Source organism: Leptosomus discolor, chromosome 2 (genome assembly GCF_034619465.1).
Source record: "Leptosomus discolor isolate bLepDis1 chromosome 2, bLepDis1.hap2, whole genome shotgun sequence".
In the NCBI taxonomy this organism is placed as follows: Eukaryota; Metazoa; Chordata; class Aves; order Leptosomiformes; family Leptosomidae; genus Leptosomus; species Leptosomus discolor.
Genome location: NC_141392.1, coordinates 24,384,057 through 24,409,379, shown reverse-complemented (window position 1 = coordinate 24,409,379; position 25,323 = coordinate 24,384,057). Strand labels below are relative to the sequence as shown.

The following is a 25,323-nucleotide window of genomic DNA, read 5'->3' as shown; positions in this document are numbered from 1 at the left end:
CTGCCCTTGCACTGCCATGTATTCTGATGACTGTGCAAATAAACAGCCCCACGTTACTTGACATGTGTGAAAAGTGTCATCAAACTACTCTACCTGCTTGTCTTCACCCAAGGGTCTCCAAACAGCAAGCTGAAAGTGTGAGGACCACCACGTCTGGAGACACCATCCTGTGGTCCTCCCTCCTCCAGGGCAGCCCATTAATCTTCACCCTCTGTAACACTGTCACCATCCTGACCTCTCTGCAGACACTGCTCTGTGGGCAGGAATCCACTTGAAAAGGACAGCTTTACAGTAAAATAAAAAACAATGGGTCCAAACCAGGGGGGACATGCCCAGGGAGTGCTCAGATGTGCAAAATGCCTGTTTGCGTGCGTGCACGGCCAGGTTATGAGCATGGCTGCGGCACTCAACGGTGCCCGCACCCGCTGCAGTGCTGGGGCAGAAAAGAAGTCACCATGTTTCTTAGCATCTCCTGGTCTGAAAAAAGACAACCACAGCAAATTCTGCACTGGTAAATATTTAATTTAAATGTTTAAAAATATTTACATTTCAGTCAGGCTGCTAAAATGCTTTTGGATCCTAAAACACTGTTGCAGAGAAGTTGCTTTGAGACGTTTTAGGGGCTTTTGCAGAGTTACTGTTTGTTTAAACATTACAGTGTGCTATATTAATACCTTTGCCCTTTCTTGAGTGGCCTTCTGCAAAGCCACCGACATCAGCCAAGCCCAGCTGATTCTCTGCACTACACCGGATAGGGGTCAAGTGATTAGCGAGTTATTAACATGGAGCATCACAGCATCAACCCTCACCCGCGTGATGCTGGGGCAGTGTCTGGTCAGCGCTTCCCTCGGCATGGAGGGTTTGCTCCGGACGGTACCGGAGACCGGCCAAGCTTGGCTCCGTCCTGGCAGCCTGGACCTTCCCACGACCTAATTACTATTTCAGGGCTTATCCATCTATTTAAAGCACACAAAGAAGGGGAAAAATGCACTGGAAATGTAGTGTGCGCATGAGACACCGCACCAAATATTCAGTTTCTTTTAGAGGCCGATAGCATGGGATCCCATGGTGCTTCCCCCCCCCCCCCCCCCCCCCCCCCCCCCAGTTTAGCAATACATACTTGAAAACTATCAGGCCCTATTAGGCATTAGAAAAATCATCTGCTGTATGAGCAAGCAGATCAAGCCCTCAAAAAACAGAAAAAAATAAGGCAAGAACCCAGCTAGTTTCTCCTGCAGAAAACCGCCGCTGGCCAAAGCACAGCAAGCCCCTTCACAGCCAAAGCCTTAGGATGGGAGCAAGGAGCCCGCTGCGCCAGGGGGAAGGGAAAGACAGCGAGGCGACTGCCTGCGCTGCCACCAACAAGCGGCAAGCCGGACCACGCTACAGGAAGCCGTAGCCTCCGGTGATAAATAGGAGACCCGGGAGCACAGGATGCGCGTAGGGTGAGCTCAGCGGGACGAGGGGATGTGAGCTGGAGGCTGACGACTCTCTCCGTCCATCCCTCCGTCTGTCCAGCCGGCAGGATGGCCATAGCCCGGCTGCTGCTTCTGCTGCTGCTGCTGCTGCTGGTGTGGGGATCTGGTGGGGAGGATGCCGAGGTGGTCTGCGCTGGCACTGCCTGCTACACCCTGCACCGGGCTGAGCTGGGCTGGAACGATGCCCAGGAACGCTGCCAGCACAACGGTGGTAACCTGGCTCCGGTACGCAGCGCTGCTGAGGCTGAGCGGCTGCGGGAGCTGCTGGCGGCAGCTGGCTGGCTGGGTCCGGCCTGGATCGGGCTGTCGCTGTCACGGGGCCAGTGCGTCCAGCCTCAGGAAACTCTGCGGGGCTTCACCTGGGTGGCTGGCGGGGAGGCCGGTAACTACTCGGCTTGGCTGTCCAAGCCCACCGTCACCTGCCTGAGCGCCCGCTGTGTCAGTCTGCGGCCGGCCGGGCCCTCCAGCATCGCTGGCTGGGCCGATAGCCCATGTCGGACCCTGCTGCCTGCTTTCCTTTGCAAGTTCAGCTTCCAGGGGATGTGTGGGCCCCTGCCACTGGCTGGGCCCGGACGGGTCAGCTACACCACCCCCTTTGGGGTGCATAGTCGCCAGCTGGCGGCGGCCCCTTTCGGCACACTGGCAGAGGCTGACTGCGAGGTGGGTGAGGGTCCGGCCTTTGCCCTCTGCAAGGGGCCTCTGGAGGGAGGCGGCTTTGCCTGGCACCCCCCCGGGCCCCTCTGCCCCACCGACTGTGCCCACCGCAACGGAGGGTGCCAGCACCGTTGCCTTGAGGCACCAGGGGAGCGCCCACGCTGCGACTGCCATCCCGGCTACATCCTGGCACCTGACATGACCTCCTGCCTGCCTGAGGATGCCTGCCATCCCAGCCCCTGCCAGGGGACCTGCCGGACCCAGCCTGGTGGCTTCGAGTGTGGCTGCGAGGCTGGCTATGCTCTGGCACCCGATGGCCGACGATGCCTGGACGTGGACGAGTGCCTGGCCGGGCCATGCCAGCATGAGTGCCACAACACGGCTGGCAGCTTTGTCTGTCTCTGCCAGCCTGGCTACCGGCTGATAGAGCCAGGTGGCCGCCACTGCCGTGATGAGGATGAGTGCGCCCAGCCCAGCATTTGCCCCCAGCTCTGCCTCAACGTCCCTGGCTCCTTCCACTGCGCCTGCCGGCCCGGCTACCAGCGCCAGCCCAGCAGTGGCGATGCCTGCCTGGACGTGGATGAGTGCCTGCGGGACCCCTGCCCTGGGCCCTGCCGCAACCTGCCTGGCAGCTTTGAGTGCCTCTGCCCGTCTGGCTTCCTCCCGGAGGAGGATGGACGTGGCTGCCGCGCCGCACCCACCCCTGAAGAGGAGCCTGCAGGGGCACCCAACAGCACCCTGCGGACCACGGGCATCCCACAGACCACAGGCACCCTGCGGACCACAGGCGTCCTCCAGACCACGGGTGCACCATGGACCATGGGCATCCCCCAGACCCTGGGAATCCCCGCTGGGGCAACGCCGCCAGCCCCCACAGCAGTAGGGTCAGCACCTGGCCCCGAGCACAGCACTGATGGCCCCAGGCTGCTCCTCTACTACATCCTGGGCAGCCTGGTAGTCATCCTGCTACTGATGGCCTTCGCTCTGGCCCTGCTGGCCTTCAGGAGGAGGACGGCCAAACAGGAGAAACGGCCGGCCAAAAACGCGGCGGACAACTACTGCTGGGTGCCTGAGCAGCCGGAGAGCCATGGGGTGGGCGGCGAGCGCAGGTAACAGCACCTGGGGCAGCCAGGGGGGAGGCAGAGAGGGGTTTTGCAAATTAAAAAAGAAAAATAAAAGGTGGGGTGGGGGGTCTTATTCAACATGGTTTTGCATGTCCGAGAGCCTGTCCTGGGGTTCTGTGCAAAGCAGGAGCTGATCTCCCCCCATCCCCCCAAAGGCAGGTCTCAGCGCTGGGTGGGAAGGCAGCCCCAAATCAGTCCTGTGGTTTATGAAGCAGCTGCCGCTCCTCTGAGGGAAGGGTTAACAGGGACAGTGCTGCAAGTTTGGGACAGGATGAGGTTGAAGCCACCTGCCGGGGCTGCTCCTCAACTCTGCAGAACCTCAGCAAATTAGAAGTATTGATTTATCTTCCTAAAGGAAAACTGTTGATTTCCTTTCTCATTTGGTCTCCCCTACCTGTATTTGAAACGCTGACATGCAAAAGCTGCCCTTTCCCTGCAGCACCCCCAGTCTTTTGCCATCCCAAAAGCAATGCTAGTCCTCCCCCCTCGCCTGCCTGGCAGCAGGCAGCCTGCATTCAACCCTTGGTTTCAACTTGTTCTTGTTGAAATTCTTACATGTTTTGCCGGGGCAAGAACTGGTCTCTGCAGCCACAAGCAGGTGTTGTGTATTTGTTGGATTTTTTTTTGTAAAAATGTTATCACATCAGAGGTAACTGAATAAGCCTTTTTAAAACTGCATCAGCAGAGAGCTTCTCCAGGGGAGCAGACATGGCAAGGCTGGTGGAGCTATCACCCCTGCGGCTCCCCAGCCCTGATTGCACTGGGTTTGGAGCTGTGAGACAGTGATGTTCCCCCCAAGGCATCGAGCCCTGCATGGACATAACCTTAACCTATCCCTCGTGTGCAGGAGGTGCACAACATGGGGAAAGCTGGTCCCCTTGGCCTTGTAGCCAAGGGGCCAAGGCAGAGAATATATGGTAAAAAGGTATGAAAAACTATGTTTAGAAAAACTGCCTGCCTGTTTCCAGTGTATTCCATTTAAAACCACTTGCAAAACACAGAAAACAATGCTCTCCTTCAAATGCAGCCGGATGAGAGACCAGAGTTTTCCTGTTGGATCATACTTTTTGGGTAGGACCCCTTCCTGACTGCCAGGGGTCCAGGCTGCGTGCATTTTCCATTCCTCCCCCTGTAAAGAATACACTGGATGTTGTATATTTGCTAATTATTGTATATAAAACTTTCAAATCCCCTTCAAAGCAAATGCTTTCTCAGGGCGAAGTTGCTCCCCAGTCCTTCCCTGGTACCTAACTTCAGAGAGCTGTGTATACTCAGCCACTCCTGACAATGAGCTCTTTCAGCGTGAATCCTCCCCAAAAAACTAAGGGGCACAGGGGCCATTCCTGCTTCCCATCAAGCTAGCTTCAGTATTTACCCATGCTCTCTACAAGGCAAAAAGGTGCTAGAAAAGAACAGGCATGTGAATTGAAGGGTACATACATTTCCTGAAGTTTTTGCTGGTTTTATTGTATATTTGAGGCTTAATTGCTACAGAAATGGGAACTGAAGACAAAGGAGTTTGCTGTAGGCAGTGACCTGCATCCTGTTCTTCCATGTGTGGAGGAAAACCCTTTCCTGCTGTTTTTTTCTGTTTTCATTTCTCCATTGTAAAATTAAAAAAAAAAAAAAAAAAAAAGGCAAAACAACACAGGAAAATGTAGCTGATAGAAATGTTTGTAATGTTGTGTCCATGCTTCCTTTTCTCCATGCAGTGGCTGGGAGAAGCAGTGAATGCACCAGCAGCATTCTTGGAAGTCCTGCAGAAAACTCATACTCTGTCTGTGTTATGACAAGTCAGAAAAACATTTTGAATACATGAATAAATTAAGCAAACAAATAATCCTACTGGAATCAGTGGGACAACCTGCATACCTAAAATCATTCCTACGCCATCAGGCTATGCCAACTCAGGGTCTGTATGGGGAACAGGCAGTGACAGCGACGTGCCTCACATTGCAGGGACTACTTTGTTTGCTTTATCGAAAGCTGAGGCATTTTCCAGATGTTAACAGTCTCAGGAGGTTTTCTGCCTTATTTTTCAGTTAAGGTATCAATGAACTGTTGTATATAATGCTTATTCCACTATGAAAAAGGGAAAAGGAAATGTAAGTGTGGGGTCAGGGCTGGTACAAATCTGAGAGGTGTTATTTATTCCAGAAATTCCTCAGTGAAAACTATAATCATGATTTCTGTCACGACCTTTGTGTATTCCTGTATGTGTACTCTATTACCAATGGAGTATGGCAGTGGGTCCAGCCTAGGGAAGACACTAATTTGTGACTAGGTTTAGTTTGGATTCTCTCTAGTGGAATATTTCCTGATGTAGCATCCTTCACCCTGGTGCAATTACACCTGGATTATCTTGTGTCTCCCTTTATTCCTTCCACAAACCTATCAGGAACATTTTGATCCGTGTCCTTGTTGGGGAGTTATCCAGGGCCTGGTGAATCCCATGGGCTAAAGCAAATAGGAACAGGACCAGATAGCTTGATACTGTGTCTTACAGTCAGAGGAGATGGGATGTTCATCCCGGCCCAAGGGAGTTTTACTATGGTACCCGGGGCAGCTACCTCTGCTCCCCGTTCCTACAGTACAAATGAGGTGCCGTTATAAGCAAGACCTATAACTGTCCTGCTGTCACCATTGCAGGATGGGCTAGCCGACACATCTGAAATGCTTTGTACATATCAACTGGTTTGTAATGAAGTAAGTGTTTTATTTTTATGGTCCAGAATTAAGACACACCTCATCATTTGTGGAAATGGCACATCAGGACTGAATTTTATTTTGTCATCCGCACGGCAGTGGCACAGCACCACAGGCTTGCAGTTGCCTTCAACTCAAAGAATAAGGTTATCGCACGTGTTGAATAACATTATATGTTGCTTTTCTGATGAAACACCAATAAAATCTAAACAGAATGCATCTTCAGTGGGTTTTAATAAATATATGCAATATCAAAACCTATTGATTTGGTACATGTAATCCTTGCATTTCCTTCAGTGATGGACGGTGTAAACAAATCCTCTATCAGTGCTCATCCTGCCTGTAGTGAAGTCAGCGGGGTCTCAGCCTTTCATAGGCACTGCTGTCCTGAGAGAGGGCCGTTCACCTCATACCTACCAAGGCCATGGGGTGGTGGACACTGGGATGACCTCGGTTGGGTCCTAAGCCCATGAGCAGGTCCTAAGCCCATGAACAAGGTCCTAAGCCCACCAGCAAGGCCCTAAGCTCACCAGCAATCCCACTGATTTCAACGTAGCTCTCTATGAGGGCAGGGATTTGCTTTTCTGGCTCTGGTCAGCAAACGGGCACAGAAGTCACTTGAATAATTCAAAATGCAGGATCACCAGTAGCTGGAGCTGCCTCCACAACATGCACCACCAAAGGAAGGCTATCCTTAAAGGGAAAAGGTCACAAAGATGGGGGAAAACCCTCTATGACACAAAACCCCACTTGTATTGCCTGTGCTTGCAATGGCATTAATGTGTTCTATCAGTCATTGACATTTGCCCTAAAGAGTGTTGAAAAACAAGAAAAACCTAAAAAAAAAAATAAGGTACGCTACATCTCATCATGGATGTGTGGTGCCTCCACGCGTCAAAGTACAAAGAGCATTCCCAGAGTCGTTCTGCCCGCCCTGGGAAGCACCCTTGGGGATAAGGCACCAGCCACGCAAAATTTGCCAGCAGTCTGTACAGAGAGCTGGGGGGTTCCTGCCAAGCGCAAGGAGAGGCTGAGGGTGAGGCGGTGGCTCTGTCCTATCAGGAACATTGCTCCCAGCTGGAGCATGGTGAGATACTGCCATGCTGTTCTCTCTAATCCTATTTATTTTGCCCTGCTGAGGTTGGGGCACGTTGGATGGCGCTCCCCCAGAAAGAGCCTCACGGCTAACCTGATAAACTAAAGTGAAGGAGTGTAACGTAATAATTCAGCCATCTCCTGGGATGTAATTTTTCCCCACTTCTGGGAAAGGTGCTGCAAGGAAACAGCCTCCACCAGAAGAATTCAGAGAAAAGGTACTGACTAATGTTAAAGTATAATCTACAAAATACCATGCTCCTTCCTTCACATCCCACAAAGAGTCAGCCACTGCAAAAACAAATGCTTTAAATGTCTGCTCATTTCCTCTTCTTATTATTTTTATCTTTTTAAATATTTCGTGGCATTTGGCTCTCCCAAGCCCTTTCAAGGCTGCTAAATGAAGCTCATGTCTTGCTGAGCAGATTTGAGCATTGCCGGTGACAACGTGACAGAGGGACAGAGCCAGCCTGCGGCTCAGGGAAGATTCTTTGGCTTTCTTAAGGGAAAATTCAACCTCAAGTGCCTCAAGCTACTGGGCAAGTGCAAGTTTTGGAGATGCTGCAAGAGCTCATGGAGAAGGATAAGAGTCTAATGCCCCCAAATAACCAAAATTTCCAATATTTTCCCTGCTGGGGTCCTGACAAGGTTTGTCTAGCCTCTCTGTCCCCTGTAAATTTGGTACACCTGAGCCATCACTTCCAGAAAATACTGATTAATTCAGCTATGCTGAGCTTGGGGCAGGGGCACGGGGGTAGGACAGGGTGTAAAGGCAGGTCACCAGGTGATGGTAGGAGGAGAAATCACACACTTGCCATGCCAGATATCAGAAACACCCAGCCTCTGGAGGCTTTCATCCCTGTGGGAAACAGCACCGGCTGCTTTCCCTGGTTTTAGTCCAAGAATTAAGAGAAAACTATGAGCCAGAGGGGAAAAAAAGTACCAGGCATGCTTGCAAGACTGAGCTCAGCCCTACCACTGCTCTCACATTGTGTTTTCTCCACCTGGACTGAAAACTGTGGCTATAACAAACGATGGAGACGCGAGGGCATCTGTGAGAAAACTTATTTTCCCAGTTTTCACAAGAAAGAAGACTCATTCACCACCTGGCGTAACCTCCCCAGCCCTGCCTTCTCCAAAGCCACTGCAAACAAAACTCCCTCCAGGCAAAACCGCCCTAAGTAGTGCTCTTAATTAATATGCGGCCAATTAAGCATCCTCAGTGTGGCTGTGCAGTGGCGCCCCCTTGCAGGTCCCTACCTTGTCTGGGTGCCTGGCCCGGTGTTAAGTCTTATTTTTGGATGTATTTATTTGTCTGGCGCTTCCTGGCCTTGAGATATTTTTCTCCTTGCATCTGATCAAGCGCAGGCAAATTTGCCTTTTCTGTGAGGGATTCCCACAGGAACACGGTTTGTATGCAGCTGGTGAGCACCCCAAAACCCCAAGCAGATCACCCAAATCAGGGAGAAGGGACCCCTGTGCGGTGTTAATGATCCCAAGTGGGATCGCTTGCCTGTTAGGCATAGATGGAAAGCATGTATGTGCTACTTAATGGTCTGCTTTTAATTTTTTTTAATCTTGACATAAAAATTTCAGACTATATTGTTATGTTATATTATAGTATAGTAATTCTATTAATATAATCAATTGTATTTATTATATTATATTACATAATATTACATTACATGATGTTACATTATATTAAATTATATTACATTACGTTATATTGAATAGTGTATAATTGTCAGCATTCTGACATTAGGAACCTTATTTCCAAAATTCAGCAACCAAACAAAGAAAAATCCATGACGCATACCCCCATAACCGCAGGTCAAAAGAACTATTCAAAATACCCGCTATCAGCATTCCTCTGGCCGAAGGGTGACAATGCCATTTCAGATGAGTCAGACCGAAGGAAAGTGCAAGGTCTCCCTCCTGTTATCTCAATGGACAGCCGGTAATGTCTTGCAAGAACTTTGTGGTGTGGAGGGGCATGATTAATCAGCTTTTATAAAGGAAAAGCAGTATGTCAGCAGGAAGGGCATTGCTGTATCTGTGAGTCAGCCCATCACGGCCACATCAGCCAATGCCTGTCATTGCTTTGAGGCAACAGAGGGAAAAGATCATCGGAATAATAAAAAGAGTTATTAAAACATGATCAACCTCATTTCTCCTGCCCTGATGATCTTTCCCTTCTACTGACAAGAGACTGTTGGTGGGATGAGGACATCGGTGTAATGATCTGAGAAATCATTATTTTTTCCTGAAAATTTCTGGAATATTTCTCATCATGCAGCCTTGAAAAGGAAATTTTTATCTGTTTTTATAATTACTTCTTATAAAAAGAACAGAAATCTATTGGACGTTTTTTCTTTTCCACCCATTACATGGCCTTCTTTCTTTTATTGTTGTTTGTCCTGACCTTTCCCCCCTTCTTTTGCTGCTTTCCTTCTGAAAACTCTCCCTCTGAAGCTTTCCATCACTCCTCCTGCAGTTTGAGCAGAAAATGGCATTTCCTTGACATTCCCCTTTGCAGGGAGGCGATGGATGAAGATGTGAAAGAGGCCAAAGGCAGGCAGGGGAAAAGGCTGCAGATAAAGAGCATGAGCTCCTCTGCTCCGGTTTCCATCAGGCTAGCTTTGCAGCTACTGAACAGCATGGCTTGTTTGGTGTGGGATGATGATGATGATGATTATTATTACTACTCCTCCTCCTCTTTTCCCCATTGTTCCTTTTCTCCACAGCCCCATATGAGCTGTGTGAACCGCACAGTGCTGGAAGAGGACAAGACAAACGGTCAGAGTTCAATAAAGTAACATCCTTGCAGTGAGCGAAGCAAGGAAATCGGGATTTGCTGCTCTGCAGGGGTCCTGAGGGCTAATTGCAGCGACTGAGTCTTCTGGTAAAAATACCCTCTGAAAATTGAAAAAAAAAAAAGGGTCAAATACCCTTTCCTTTGAGTGATGAAGCTTTGGATGTTTGCTTTTCATTTTTATTTTGCTCTTGGCCATGTTCTGACAGCAGAGGCGGATCCTGCAAAGATAAACCCATGGAAAGGGTACAGCTGTTCAGAAAACAGCAGCGGGGATGCCCGCTGGGAAGGGGAGTCAGAGTCCCCCCTTGGGCTGGGTAGGAGCCCTGGGGATAGGACTGCTCTTCCACGGCTCAGTCCCAGCAATCCCTGCGCTGCTCTGGCAGCAGAGGATCCAGGATGCTGTCCCAAAGCAGGGCACAGCATGCTGCCAGCCTCTCCACGCTGTTTTGCTCTAATTTCATGAGCAAGACCATGCCAGCCCTATTTATACACATAACTAGGGTCTGATTTGCAAAGCTCAGGGGAAATCCCACTTTTTTCCTCAAATCTTACCTCAAATCTTCTGGAACTGCTTTGCTGGTTTGCAAGTCAGAAGGCACACAGAGATGGTCGTTCATTGCTGTTAACACCGCAGCCTTCAAGCACAGGGAAGGGCTCTCCCAAATACCTCGCTGCTATAGCAAAAATCGGTAAATCCCTGGGGACATCTCAGAATCTCTTTCCTCTTTGAAAAACCCACAGTTTTATTCCTTTTAGAGCCTGACTTTGTCCTAGAAGGGCTAACAGCCTGACTCCTGCCTTCAGTCCAGCGCATCTTTAATGCACAGATGAGCACTGAGAGCTGCCGTGGCTACGGGTGGCAGACATCTGAGCAATGGGCACTTCTTCCTGGCCATGCAGGTGCCCACTGCAGCCTCCCAACATCACCCTGCATGGTGCCACCATCTCTTGGGGACCCTGCTGTGCCCTCTGAGAAAAGCAAGTGATGGGAAGAGGCCAAGGGGCAGGCAGGCACCCACCCTGTAGCCCCTGATCCTGGCTGCCTTGTGGTCCTGCATGGTCCACAGCTGAGTAGCAGCCTCCCTCAGGAACAGCTGAAGTGTGAGATCAGGATGCTGAAGCTTGGAGAGGCAGTGGATGAGCGTGGTGTTTAGGCTGGTAGGGACCAGCGGGCCACAGATCAGGTCATGATGGGGCATCCTGAGTGGGGATGGCTTGTGGGGCTGCCATTGGAGCTGCTGCCATCGCTGTCTCACATCGGCTTTGGGGGGGCTGTGTAGGCTTTGGGATAGTGATGACAGCGGTAACCCTGATAATGTACCAAGGCATTCAGCCTTACAACCGGGGTGAGGAACCCAGCGGGCTGATTTCGCTGCTGAGCTGCCCTTCATCAAGTCCCCATTCCTCCAGTGCTTGCTCCCACTTTGCACGAGAAGAAAACCTATTTTTCCCACCTCTGTGCAGCCCACGGCCCCAGGCTGCCCCAGGCGCCAGGAGAGCCGTCCTTAGAGCATCCCACGGGGTACCCGGGGCACTTTCATCTCCCCCCCCCTCCCCGTTCTGCTTCGTTTTCCAGCCCCGCTCCTCCCAGCCCGGCACCGGCGTGGGAGCATCCCCGCTCCGGGCGCTCCCTGCCCCGCCGCCGGACCCGGGACCAGCCCCCACCTCGGCGGGGAGGAGCCGGCAGAAGGAAAGCGGAGGGGAACGGGCTGGAGGGGCAGGATTTACCCGGGATTTACCCGCCGCCGGGGCCGCCTCCCTCCCTTCCCCGCCGCAATCAGCGGCGGCGGCGGCGGCGGCCCGTCCCCGGAGGCGCTTCCTTCCTGCGGCGGGGAGGGCCGGAGCTCTTATAAATCGGGCGAGGAGAGGGACGATATGCCAGAGATTTGCTGCACCGGCCGGCCCCTCCGCCGCCCGCCATGCGGCGGCTCCTGCTGCTGCTGCCGCCGCCGCCACCGCCGCCGCTGCTGCTGCTGCTGCTGCTACTGCTGGGGCTGGGGCTGGGGGGGGAGCCGGAGCCGGCCGCCCCCTCGGGTGCTCAGTGCCTGGAGCACGATTGCTTCAGCATCTTCTGGTCGGCCAAGCCCTTCGCGGAGGCGAGCGAAGTATGCAAAGGAGGCGGCGGGCACCTGATGACCGTCCGTTCCACCGTGGCGGAGGACGCTATCGCTTTGCTGGTGCAGAACCGGAGTGGGAGGCTTTGGCTTGGGTTACGTTTGCCCCTTCCTTGCACCGAACCGGCCCAACGCCTTCGTGGTTTCCAGTGGGTGACAGGCGATGGCCGCACCGACTATTCCAACTGGGCGCCGTCGATGGGGCGGCGGTGCGGGGAGCGGTGCGTGACTGTGTCACGGGAGCTGCGCTGGGAGGAACAGCGGTGCGAGGCACCGGCCGACGGCTTCCTCTGCGAGTACAACTATGCCGGCAGCTGCCCTCGCCTGCCTCCTGCCGAGGGGCTGCCCATCACCTACGCCACCCCCTTCGGCGCCCGCGGCGGGGACTTTCTGGTGCTGCCACCCTGCAGCATTGCCACCATCCCGGCAATAGGGCTGGAGCTTCGATGCGACAAGGACAGGGAAAGCGGGGTGCTGCGCTGGGAACATGATGGCCCTGGCGCTTGGCCCTGCCTCCTGGCCAACGGGGGCTGCGAGGGGATGTGTGGTGAGGAGGGCGGCCAGCCACGCTGCTCCTGCCCCGATGGCAAGCTGCTGGACCCAGACGGGCGCAGCTGCAGCTCGCCCTGTGCTGGCGCACCCTGCCAGCACCACTGCATTGTCAATGGCACCAGTTTCCTCTGCATGTGCGAATCGGGCTACCGGCTGGCCGCCGATGGCACCAGCTGCGAGGATGACGACGACTGTGCCGTCTTTCCGAGGCTGTGTGAACAAGTCTGCGTGAACACCGAGGGCGGCTTTGAGTGCCACTGCTACCGTGGCTACAAGATGCTGGAGGGGAGCTGCCGGCCTGTCTCCCGCTGCTATGAGGCACCCTGCGAGCAGCAATGTGAGGACGTTCCCCATGGGTACCGCTGCGGCTGCTTCCCCGGCTATGCTGTCCACCCGCAAATGCCCACTCGCTGCCTGCTGCACTGCAACCACAGCCAATGCCCGGCCCAATGCGACACAAACACCCTGTCCTGTGAATGCCCCGAGGGCTTTGTGCTGGATGATGCCAACAGCGGGCAGGTCTGCATGGACATCGATGAGTGCAACATGAACTACTGCCAACACAACTGCACCAACCACCCTGGTGGCTATGAGTGCCACTGCTACGCCGGCTACCAGCTCGTCAACGAGAATGACTGTGTCAAAATCACAGAGGACTGGGAGGGAGAGTACTCGGGGGATTTCAGGCCCAGACCTCAGACACCCATCCCCAGCCGGACCCCACCGAAGGCAGCGCACCTGCATCCTGGTGCACTGGTGGGTATCACCATGGGTGCCCTCTCTGCAGCACTGGCCCTGCTAGCCCTGGGGTACCACCTGGCGAAGAAGAGCTGCAGACCCCCCTCCACCATGGATTACAAATACAGTGGCCCCCACGAAAAGGAGATGGGACTTCAGCCGATCACCTCGAGGTGTGCCGTCTCTGGCCAGAAACTGTAGGGAAACGGAGCAGGACAGAGAGAGGGAGGTGGACAGAACTGGGTAACATTTACTCCCCCCGCCCCTGCTGCAATTTTTTAATGATAAAGAGAATTTGGGAAAAGCTGTGATCAGCCCCACTTCCAAAAGTACTCACTTCTTTCCAGCTGGCTCTTGCAATACTCGTGCCAGAGAGCAGGGAAGGTGGAAGGCATGGAGTGCTGTTCCATTTCTGCTCCCTTCACAGGCAGCAGCGGGTGTTCGGCTTCCCTTTTCCCGAGCCGGCAGCTGGGGGGGCTTTGAGGAAAAACCGTGCATGTGTTACAGGAGGGATGTCTCCATCTGGAACTGACTGTTTAAATACACATCGGCCATGGGACGAGACCACGCCTGTCACGGCTGGAAGGACTGTGGAACACAGGTCGCCTGGCTCCAAATCTTGCTTCCCTTGGCTGTGAAGCGTGCCGCTAGGTTGGAGATGATGGTTTTCCTGGGGTGGTGAGGAGCTGAGATGTTCCTGCCTTTGTCTGGGTTTGGTTTAGTATTTTTAAACTGATGGGTGATGCAAGAAGTAAAGATCTTGTGGTCAGCACTTTGCCTCGCTCCTATGCCCCCTTCTGCCTCATCGGCAGAAATCTCAGTTTTGTTCCCCCCCATCTGCATCTTTCGCCTCTCACCTCTGACAGCTGAGCACTTTTCACCTTAAATCACTAGCGACAGTGAGGACTCGACTGAGCATCACCATGTGAAGGCTGAAATGCCTGCTTTCTATTCCCTCGTACCATTTTGGGGCTTTTTTTCTGGGGTGTGGAGGTTAAACAGGGATACCAAGAACACCAGGATAATTTTTTCCATGGTAGGAAAGGTCGTTTGCAGCACTGGAGAGCCTTGCCTTCCCCACACAATTTCTTCCATGATTTTCTGCCATTGTTGGGTTAAATGGTTTAGTTGTTTGGGTTTTTTTCTTTTTACAAACTGGCTTAACCGACCTCTCCTGTCCACCTGGATTTTTCCTGGTTTTTTTCTTTGGTCTTGTCCAGGGCTGAGTTTAATCCATGTTCAAACTCATGGCAAAACTTTCCCAAGGGGGCAGGATCCAGCCTGCTCCTTACTTTCTAGCCACAAACGGGGGAAATCTGGAAAAGTATTTTACTCATCTTTTTTCCAGCTCCATTGTTCAGTGGGGGTACAAGGGGCAGCTCTACAAAGCCAGCATACTGCTGGGCAGAGCTGGCAGGGCTGGGGGTGGTCCTGCTCTGGCTGCCGTGGTGGGGTAAAGCTGACGGCTGTTGGTGCAGGCACGGGGCAAGCAGCGGAGCGGGTGCTGACAGCTTTATGCCTGTAAAATATCAGCCTGCAGCAGTGCTTGGCTTTTCCCGCAGGAAGTTTTGCGAGCCTAGGGTCAGAGCTTGGGAGGGTTGGGTGCTGCAGAGCGGCTGCAGAGCTTGGGGTGGGTTGTGTTCCCCCGCATTCCCCCTTACCTGCTAAGTGAGCTTGCTGTCACGCAGCATTTCTGCCCCCCCCCCCCCCGATATGATAGTGCTATGTTGCAGCCTCCAAGGAAAATAAAAAGGTATGTATTGTATGAACCATTGCTTTCCTAATGTAAATGGTCCAACCCACTGTTTTATACACCCGACACATTTGTAAATATTTATTTATTGGAAGTATACCCTATGCAATGCACAATCACATGGTGATTTTGTGTGTAGACCAATAAAGCTTTTACAGTCTGGTTTATAGAAAGCTGCTAATGAAATATTCTTTCTCCCCTTCCCTAAAATGACTGGTTTTCCTCACTGAACACCGGCCCCTCTCACAGACAGAGCTCCAGAAGTCACAAACCGCTGTGGACTGTTAGCGGAGCATCAGGCTGAAACCATTGCCCTGCTGGTTATTTCACCAGCGTGGTTAAAATAGAAGGAATGAGCCATAAATAACTGAGAATAAGAATAACATTAAAAGGACAAAGTTGAAACCAAATAAGCTAGAAATGGCTAATTTAATGCTACCTCTGTGTGGCCAAGCCCGTGTGGCCCCAGCGCTGTTCCTCAGCTGAAGTTTTGCTGGGTATGTGTCTCAGATACCACCAGAGGTGATGTTTACCTATGGCAAAGACAACGGGATTCAGTTCTCCTGGGTTTTCTTGTGGAAAATACAGTTTTGGTCCTGTGTGTGCTAAAATCCCTTTGCCTGGGAATTTGGGGGAGCAGGGGAGGTTTATTGGTGGGACCTACATTTTTTCCTTTCCCCATGAGCTGAAGGGAGGTTTGGGACTTGCTGGCTCCTGCTGAGACTCAGTTTGTGCAGCCTCAAGCTCTGACCTCAGTTACTCAGAAACCTTTTTTTTTCTTTTTTTTTTTTTTTTAACGTAAGAGGAACCCAAAAGGACCAGATTAATCCTGTGCTCCCAGTGCCCTGCAGAGCTGATGTAGAAGTCCAGTCCAGTCCTATCCCCTCACTCTGTTGTAGGAGGAGCAGGGCTGATAGGCTTTAGGGCTTTTCTCCATCTTTCAGAGCGTGTCTTGGGAAGGAATGGGAAGGTTTGTAGTTTTATTATTCTGGAGGGGCACTTGCCCTGGGGCTAGTGACTGCACACTAATGAATTTTGAAATCCTCACAGTCCCTGATCCCAGCGGAGGCTTCTCGCTGCCAAAGCTAACGACAATAATTACTCAGTCAACGTAATTAACTGTATCACAGGCCAGTCTTATGGCTTTTTATTTTGTTGAACTGCACAGCACAAGTGAGGACTGGTGGTGTGGAGCACGGCAGTTTGTCCCGTCTCCAACCGGGGTCCCATTTGCTGGTGCCTGGTGCAGATGCCTGCCAGGGGCCAGTGAGGCATGGGGATACGCTAGAAGGTGGTGGTCTTTGTGAGGAGGGGTCCAGGCTTGCAGCAGGGCTCAGGATGCACGGGTTCCTGCTGGCAGGGCAGAGGTGGGCATATGCAGCCCTTGCCTTTGTCATCCCCCCGGGGAGTGGCACAGTAGTCAAGGGGCTCTTCCTCCTCCTCCTCCTCCTCAGTGGCCCCTTCCCCAGCATGGCAGCAGCAGAGGCTGGCGTCAAGGCAGCGGCGCAGCACGCCATGGAATGAGTGCCGGAAATTTTCGGAGAGGAAGCCGTAGAGGATGGGGTTGGCGCAGCTGTTGGAGTAGCTGAGGATAAGGGAGGCATTGTTGACAGTGGCATCCAGGCGGCCGGGCAGCAGGAGGTTGACCAGCTGCACCACGTAGAAGGGCATCCAGCAGACCACGAACATGGCAACCACCATCAGCACCAAGCGCGTCAGTTTGCCCTCGGATCGCCGGCGCTGCTGCCAGCCCACCCGCTGTGCCACTGCCCGCATCTTGCCCACGATCAGCAGGTAGCACAGCCCCATGGCCAACACCGGCAGCAAGAAGCCCAACAAGGTGGTGTAGACCACAAAAGCGGCCGACCAGGCCGGGCTTGGCCACAGGAGGTTGCAGGCTACTGCTTGGCCATCGCGGGTGGTTGCCGTACCAGCAAAGATAGGGATGGGTGAAGCCACCAGCAAGGAGAGGAGCCACACGCCCCCGTTGACCATCTTGGCCACCCGAGGACGGCGGTAGGTGGCTGCCCGCAGTGGGTGCACCACCGCGATATAGCGGTCCAGGCTGAGGACGGTCAAGCAGAAGACACTGGTGAACATGTTGAGCCCGTCAACACCCAGCACAGTGCGGCACAGGGCCCGGCCGAAGGGCCAGTGGTGCAGGGCAGCCGACGTGGCCACGAAGGGGATGCTGAGCATGAAGAGTTCATCAGCAATGGCCAAGTTGAGCAGGTAGATGTTGGTGGCTGTCTTCATCTTGGCATAGCGCAGGATGACAAAGATCACCAGGGAGTTGCCCAGCAGCCCCAGCAGGCACACCAGGGCGTAGATGCACTGGATCACCACCATGCCTGCGATCTCACCCACCTTGCTGCCCCACTCCACCTGCCCCTGCTGCCGGCCGACCTCCCCCACAGCCACGCTGGTGTTGGGGGGAACCTCAGAGGCGGCCCAGCTGGATACGGTCCAGAGGGGCACGCTGGCCGCCTGGGCCCCTGCTGGGAGCTGCTCAGCATCGGCGCTCATGCTGGGAGGTGGTCCATGGATGGGACACCACCGGGACAGGGGCCAGCCTGCAGGCAGGGCACAGGCAGAGAGAGAAGGGGATGAGAGCTGTGGCAGATGCAAAGCATGCTCCCCTGCCTTCCCCCCTTGCATCATGGCCTCATGCATTGGGCAACTCCAGCCGTGGCCTCCCTGCTCCCTCCATTCACCCCCCTCCCTGCCTGGCCACCTGCACGTCATTCCTCAGGGCAACAGCATCGCTCTCCAGGCTGGAGCATCCCAGCTGTTTGGGCTCTTCGGGGCTGCAGGCGCAGGGTGTGCATTAACCATGCCTGGGGGCACAGCGGCAAACCCGTGGCATGGCCTGGGAGTCAGTGCCACCATCCGCCTTCCACAACCTCTACAAATCTTAGTGGCTTCATTAACCCCCCGTGAGGAAAGCAAACCAGAAGGAGAAATCGAGCTGGAGATATTTTACCTCTCAATCCTCCAGGGATTGAAAGAGCATCCCGCCTCCCTCCTGGGGGGTAGCAGCAGGCGCTGGGAGCTGCTCCGCTGGGATCCGCTGGCTGTTGGCAATGCAAAGTCCTGCTTGACCTGAATCAGATGACCAGAAGGATCCGGACCTTTTAAAGTGAAAGACAGACCACGCTTGCTGGACCGGAATACAGGCTATTCTCCCTCCCCTCCGTCACCTATGCTATGGAAAATCAGCTTTCCCATTAAAAAGAAATAAATAAAAAATAATCCAAGTTTCTGATTTATGCTCTCCGCTTCCCCAATGGAAAACAAAGCAACAGACGTACCCTTCCCCCTTCTCGCTTAGGTGTGCGGTATTCTGCTGGCTGTGCCCACGCCGAGGGGACACAGCATCCTCCGGGGCTGAGCCCTCCTCCTGCCGCCCCGGTGGGTACCGCGGCCCGGCCCCGGCGCTGCGGGCACTGCAGCGGGCGGGATGCTGCAGTCCGGGCTCCGCGGCGTGGCGGGAAGGACGGGACACCCCCCCCTCCACCACCACCACCATCACCACCACCACCGCTTACCCCGCCTTCGCATCACCCCCACCTCGCACCGGCGGGTCCCTCCGGGGTGTCCCCGCCCGGGCAAGGCAGGAGATGGAGGCAGGTTGCCCTGGCGACTGCCGGCAGCCCGCCCCCCGCGCTCGCTCCCGCATCCCTTCCACGCATCCTTTCCTGCCATACACTCTCCGCATCCCCTCCCCGCACCGCTTCCCCACATCCCTTCCCGCATCCCCTCCCCACATCACTTCCCTCATCTCTTCCTCGAATCCCCTCCCTGCATTCCTTCCTGCATCCCCTTCCCCACATCCCCACTTTCCCCCTTGCTGCCAACCACCCCCCACTACCCCGCACCCGCTGCAAGGAGGGGGTGATGCAGGCAGGGTCCCCCCGACTGGCTGGTGCCCCCCTCCCCCCCCCCCTACTTCATTAGCAGGAGAGGAGCATCCTGCAGCACTGGGCTTCCAAAACCTGGGGATGGGGAGGTGGAGGGGTGAGGACCAGCCCAAGCCTGGCCCCGAAACTGGTTATGCACTGAAAATCCCACCCCAAACCGAAGTCTACACTGAATTTCACGGTGCAATGAGCAAAAAGGGGCAGCAATTGCATCTTCCTTTTTGGTTTTTTTTTTTTTTTTCCAAGCAACTATGGTGTTTGGGTGGGTTTTTTTTGATGAGACAGGTCAAGGGCATTAAATCTGATGTCTCTCCGTAAAGGTAAAACCATTCTTTATTTTCACAGAGTGGCAAGAGAGATGAGTTTAAAATACAGTTAAATCAAATGGAGTCCAACGCTCAGTGGACAAATCCCCGGTAAAACCCATTCAAGTCAACACAGGAGGTGGCCCACAGACACAGGAGGTGGCCCACATCTTCATGCCAAGAAATCATCAGCAGCGGCTCAGCTCAGTACCAGCCCTGGTCTGGGGCAGGGAGGACCACTTGTCATCATCTGTGGGGCTAGGGACCTTCTGATGGTGTGGCCCTAACCCCAGTCTCCCAGCCTGGGCCATTGTGTAATGGAGCAAAAGGGGTTTTCTTCTGAATTGTCTGCATCCCATGCTCCCAAGTCGTGGTGTTGGGTGAGTGCCCGTGGGTCAGGGAGGTTTTGGGAAGTCAGGGTGGAGCTGTGAGCTGACAGTGAGCTGGCTGACAGAGCTGCTGTGTGCATGGAGGGGTTCTGACCATGCGAGTGGGAATATAAATAAACACATATATTATATTACTGAGAACAGGCTCAATGTGCATGGGAAAGCAGGTGCATTTTTCCTCTTGGTACTTAAATATACAACCGTAGTTAATTGTGCAGCTGGCAAAGATGTTTTGGCTGTGACATTCTGGCATATTGTGGATGTGGAGAAGCACAGAAGTGCTGGTACCTGAAGCTGTAGGGACCCTGGCACTGGGAGTGGAGCACCCCGTCTCCGCACGCCGCTCTCCCCACATCTCCGTGGGGTGTTTTACCAGAGGGGAAAACGACACTCCGGCCCTCTGCGATGACACAGAGGTTCCCAGTATTGGTGGCTGCCAGGCTGGGCGCGGGGGCCCAGGAGGGGCACCATGCTTCAGGGGTTCCTGTTACAGTAGGCGACCGGAAAATGTGTAATAAAACAATGAAACCGCCTGCAGATTACATCGACCCCCTCCACCTCCTAGGAGGAACAGGAAACTTTTAAATGCTCTTTTACTGTAAAGGAGGAAACTCCTTCGCAGTGAGCAGGACTTCTGCCCACATTGTACTGCTGGTACTAGTCTTTCCATGGAAAAGCTTTGGGTGAAGAGAACCAGGGATGAAGAGCAACCACATTGGCTATGGGGGAACCTTTCATGGTGGCTGGTGCCATGAGACCCTCCTTGTAGGTGGCTGAGGATGCCTGGACATGGAGCGGTTTCTTAGTGCCCTGGGAAACACCAGTCTGGCAGCTCAGGAGCAGCAATCCTGCTTGGGGTGATTTCCTAGGGTATCCTGCCTGCGGTGCTTGTAAAAGATGAGTTTCGCTAAGCTGAAGTGCTCCCTGTGGCTGGAAGGATGATCGGCAGTAATGGTCTTAAACGCTCTCCCGGTGCTGCCCTCCATGCCAAGCTAACCAGCCTTTATTTACCTTCCCTCCTTCCAAACCTCACAGGGAAGAGATATTTGAGATGAGAGACTCTTCACCATGTTAATTTTAATTGAATCACCTAAGAAGCAAAACCAACCTCAAGTGAAGCTCTCCAGATGGTTAATTTTAAAATAATGGTTAATTTTAAAATGAAACACAAGTCATTTCCCCCCACTCCGAGACAGCACTGAGTGATACTTAAATAGGTTAAAAAACCTCAACACCCACAGCTTGCAATAAGAAAAATCGGCTTGGCCAGGTGAAATCTGAACCCTTCCCTTATCAGTTTATGGGAAACACAGGACAAGCTGGCACATGGATATGTTTTGTGGATGCCAAGCGTCCACCCACCCGAGGCTGCACCCTATTGCCTTACAGCCGTCTACGCCCAGGCGTGCAAGCGTGCCCTTTTCCAGGCCTGTCTGACAGGAACAGCGTGTAACAGGGGCTGCGTACACACACGTGCTCGCGTGAGCAGCTTTCCCACTAACAGCGACCTGCAATTGCCGCCAGCTCAGTGTTTCTAAACCCAAGCCCTACCCTGCCCTGCCGGGTCTTCCAGCAAAAAGCAGCCACTGCTGGCATTTTTTCTTCTGGCTGCAACAAAAAATCCACCTTGAAACACAGCCAAGAGTTAAAAACAGCCAACGAAAATGTCGTGTTCTTCTCTGATCAAAACGAACATCCAATGAAATACGGTGCTGGGCAGAACAGCCTGTGGGGATTTTTTTTCCCTTTTAGGCTGTTTTTATTTTTAAATCTTTTCCTAAAAAAAGAAATGAAGTTTCAAAATGGAACAGGTGAAATCTGATTTGAAAAACGGCTGAAAAATATAGTTTAAAATGGCACCCAGCTATTACCCTGTGGTGCAAGGAGGTTTCCCAGCCCATGCTGGTCTTCATGGCATGGCTGGTAAAGCTCACACTGGGGATGCTGGTCTGGAGAAGCTGCATAAATGTACCCAGAGGGAACATGCACATGGGGAATAACATGAGACTGTGTTGAATTAGCCCCACTTCCATACATCAGTGTTGATGTAAGCACTCCTCATGATGGGGAACATATAATTTCCTTCAGTTACCAGTCCCCATGGCCCATTATCTCATTGTTATCAGCTTACATCTGGTTTCTAATCTGATTAGAAGCAAAGACATGCCGAGGGCTTTGCAGGACTGAACCTGCCCTGGGAAGGCTCCTCTCTGCTGGGCTGGACCCGGGAGGCTGCCAGTGCTGAAGGCAGGCACTTGAGATCTGGGGGGGTGTCACTTTGCCATCAGCAAGTGCAACTGCTTTGTCAGCATCCAGGAGCTGTTTTCTCAGCTAAAAATAGGCTAATCCCTGCAGTAAGAATGGAGTTAATATAAAAATGACACTGCTAAATGCGCATTTTCTCCATTCTTAGCCTTTCAAGCTTGAATATAAACCCCAAACATCTTTGCTTTGCAGCCTTCATATACATCCTCCTCTGGTTTTAGTTATGCAGAAGCCAAAAGCCTCTGCATACCAAAACCTCCACTGGAATACTGTGATGGAGGAGAAGGAAATCGGACTCAACTACCTGACTCTGCTTGTCCAACTTTAATTTTAGCGTTATGACATTAACGGTTGTGTCAGTTCGTTAAATAAGAGTGATCTCCTAAGAAGACTGCCCAGCAGAAGACCCCAGGTCATCTTCGAGGGTGATGGTTGCCCCCGATCACATGGCCCTCTGAGGGCCTCTTGCACCCAAACACAGTAACAGCATCCCGGCAGGTGGCAGCTATTGCCAGCCAGGCTGGCGAGCAGCAGTTGTCTGACTTCAGTTCGTGCACTTTTCTGATCAGAAGGAAAAATGTCTAAAATACCCTACTGTTCAAGGGATTTCAATTACATTTCAGTTAGAAAAATTTCAATTAATTTCACAATTTCAATTTAAAAAAAACCTAAATCACAAAATGAGATAATATTGTTACCACGGGAGCGGAATAGTCAAGCACAGAAAGAAGAGAGATTTAAAATGCATTAAATCATATTACAGAGTGGTTGGGTTTTGCTGCTTCCTGTTTGGTGCATGAGCAGCTGTCGCACTGCATATCCCACCCGTCGCACTGCATATCCCACCCCTCCCCTGGGCAAATGCGTGTCTTCTTCAATTATTGCTTTCAAAATGAGTTGGCAGAAAATGAGTTGAAACCAATGAAATTCTAATACGGATTCTGGGCTTCTGGTTGTGCAATGGTACAGAGTAACACAAGGCTCCTCCTGAAAACCTCTGGCTCTTACAGAGAAGACGGGAGATGCTTCATGCCATGTTGTGAGAACCAGCAGCTCAAGGCAAAGAGCAGCGTCAGAAAAATACAATTTTTTACCCAACTTTAAAGTCTGTATAGCAGGAGCATCCGCCACTGCCCTTTGAAGCCGGGGAGAGGCTTCATCCCCACCCAGGCGTTTGAAAATTGGCATTTTATGTGGTATTATTGTTATAAGTTTCCCAGAAAGCTCTCTCTTGCAATAAGCTAGATGAAAAGCAAGTGCTCATCCTGGAGAGAAGCACTCCAAAAAAATTACTTAAGAGCTGGGCTGTCCGTGGCCAGGGATGCCCTGATGCCCACGATGCCCAGCTCTGTCGGCTGTGCAGCACGGAGAGCCTCCGGGTACCAGAGAACAAAGAGGTGAGGCTGCGGCTGGCATCAGGCCAGATTCAGATGTCTCCTGACACATCCATGCACGGTAAGAGGTTTAATGGGAACAGGTGAATAAACTCATCCTGTGGCAACGTGGCTGGTGTCTGTGTTTGAATTTTTCTGTGCACATGTTCCTCTAACAAAGTAAAAGCAATGAAAAAAGAATATGTATTTGCACCAGGCTCTGTCCTGAAGGCTGTGACGGCTGTCTTTCTCACAAATGTTGCCTGAAAAATTCAGCCCAGCTCCCTTGCCAGAGAACAGGACGTTCCCTGGGGCATGAGGGGTATTTTTCTCTCCTGCAGCACACGGCCATTCCTACAAATCATCTTTGTTAAAAAAAACAAACCAAAACAAACCCAAACAAAACCACCCTGTTTCACACAAATGACAATAGGATTCGTGGAGATGTGGCCAGTTTCTGCAGGGCTTGGGATTTCCTGGCTGAGCACACGCATCCTTTGTTATGGAAAGCAGACAGCAGCGGGGGACACCACACCTTTGAGGGGGCTCAGCGAGCTGTACCCGCACCGGGACCACCCTGGGCCCCTGGGGAGCCCCATCCTGGCCCAGGGCAGAGCCGAGCTGTGCCCAGCGGGGTCCTGCCTCTCTCCTGCCTTCTTCATAATGTGCAAACAAAAGCAAAAGTCTTGCATGACCAGTTACAGCTTTTGCGTTTTCAGAAGAAAATCCTTTGTTCCCAGAGATCACGTTGCAAAAACTGAGCTTTTTCAGAGTAAGCAAAACCTCCCCTGTGCATGAAAACCTCCCACTCCATGAGATCCCCCCTCCAAACCTTGCTGGGTTATTTGCTGAACATACTCTGCTAGTTTTCTTTCTGGCCTTGGGCTGTGTTACACCCCCAGGCAGGGACACGCTTGGTTGCAAAGCCGGCTCTTGAGTCCCCCAAAAGATGCTGCGAGGGCTAATGTATTGTGCGAAACCAGGAAAGGAAGCATTATCAGAGTTCCCAAAACCTGCTTAATTTCCCAGGTAAGGCAAATAAAACTGACTCCCGACACCACCTTTTTGTACCCCCTGGGAGGGGATGATTTTACCGCCACGCTTTCCATAGCATCCTGAGATGCTTGGGTCTGTTGAGCAGGGCAAGGTCAGACCCCGGGAGAGTAGGGAGTGTTGCAATACTTTTTTTGGATGCATTTGTTTGCAGAAGCCTGATGCATCGGCAGTGGGTGATTAACAGCTGTCCCCCACCCGAGAGGATGTTACCCCCACCCTTCCCTTTGGGCTCCAGGCTGAGCCGCCGGATGGGATGCTCTTCCCCGGCCACCCCGTGCCAGCACCCGACTCTTTCCCTCCCATCCCCTTCCCGCCCCGGCCCTGCAGGGAGCTGCAAGCCCCCAACCTGCCGAAGCACCCTGCAGTGCCGCGGGGAAAAATCAGGATCTTGAATAAGGCTTTGGCTTTTATGGGTCGTAGCCAACAGATCTGCAGCATGGCCAGGGAGAGGCAACAAGGGGCAGAGGCAGGTGGCAGTGGGAAAAGGATCTTTATTATTATTTTTTTTCTTCTGGGTTATCTCAGGAAATTGGGCTGGGGACACGCGCTGGAGATTTGTTCCGAGTACACAAGCATGAAATGGAGGGTTTGCCTTGTCCGTGCAGGTTGGGAGGCAGGTGCTGGGGTGGTCCCTGTCCTGAGAGCCACACGTTCCGGGTGTGCCTCCTTTCCTGCCCCAGCATCTGCACTGAAAATATCATCAAGGTATTATATTGTAATCGTGGCTTGGTTTGTGGTGGTGGCAAATCCTGAATCTTGTTTTGGTGCCACTTCTGATTTGAGTAACTGCTTGAGTGAGGTACCAAAAGGAAATCCGGTGCTTTCTAGTGAAGACTGTTAACTACTCTGAGAAAAAAAGCAGAGGAAAAGTCCCTTTCTCTGGAAAAAAAAAAAACCAAAACCCCAAACCCTTTTGCTCTGAGAAAGCCTTTACTTTCATATGAGGTGGGGCCTCCGGAAAGAAAAGGCACTGAAAGTACCTTTGC

At 52.7% G+C, this 25,323-nt stretch overlaps 3 protein-coding genes across 4 annotated transcripts; 2 read left to right on the top strand and 1 right to left on the bottom strand.

Annotated features, from left to right (window-relative positions):
- The first annotated feature begins 1,526 nt into the window (after window positions 1–1,526).
- On the top strand, window positions 1,527–6,177 carry CD93 (CD93 molecule). Of its 2 annotated transcripts, XM_086460760.1 has the most exons (2): window positions 1,527–3,241; window positions 4,969–6,177. In XM_086460760.1, exons 1-2 carry the CDS (start codon window positions 1,527–1,529, stop codon window positions 4,985–4,987), a joined length of 1,734 nt encoding a protein of 577 aa, XP_086316886.1. In that variant the 3' UTR covers window positions 4,988–6,177. The 2 variants fall into 2 exon arrangements, with proteins under 2 accessions (XP_086316886.1, XP_086316887.1); XM_086460761.1 differs by lacking the exon at window positions 4,969–6,177 and having other exon boundaries at window positions 1,527–3,245.
- Window positions 6,178–11,791: 5,614 nt separating this feature from the next.
- On the top strand, window positions 11,792–13,477 carry THBD (thrombomodulin). The gene has a single exon (XM_086460378.1). The coding sequence runs from the start codon at window positions 11,792–11,794 to the stop codon at window positions 13,475–13,477; it is 1,686 nt and encodes a 561-aa protein (XP_086316504.1).
- Window positions 13,478–16,313: 2,836 nt separating this feature from the next.
- SSTR4 (somatostatin receptor 4) lies at window positions 16,314–17,555 on the bottom strand. Its single transcript, XM_009952461.1, has one exon. The coding sequence runs from the start codon at window positions 17,553–17,555 to the stop codon at window positions 16,314–16,316; it is 1,242 nt and encodes a 413-aa protein (XP_009950763.1).
- Window positions 17,556–25,323: the final 7,768 nt, after the last annotated feature.

Excerpts from the sequence above, each read along its gene's own strand:
- CD93 (XM_086460760.1), top strand. The coding sequence starts at position 1,527 with ATGGCCATAGCCCGGCTGCTGCTTCTGCTGCTGCTGCTGCTGCTGGTG.
- THBD (XM_086460378.1), top strand. The coding sequence starts at position 11,792 with ATGCGGCGGCTCCTGCTGCTGCTGCCGCCGCCGCCACCGCCGCCGCTG.
- SSTR4 (XM_009952461.1), bottom strand. The coding sequence starts at position 17,555 with ATGAGCGCCGATGCTGAGCAGCTCCCAGCAGGGGCCCAGGCGGCCAGC.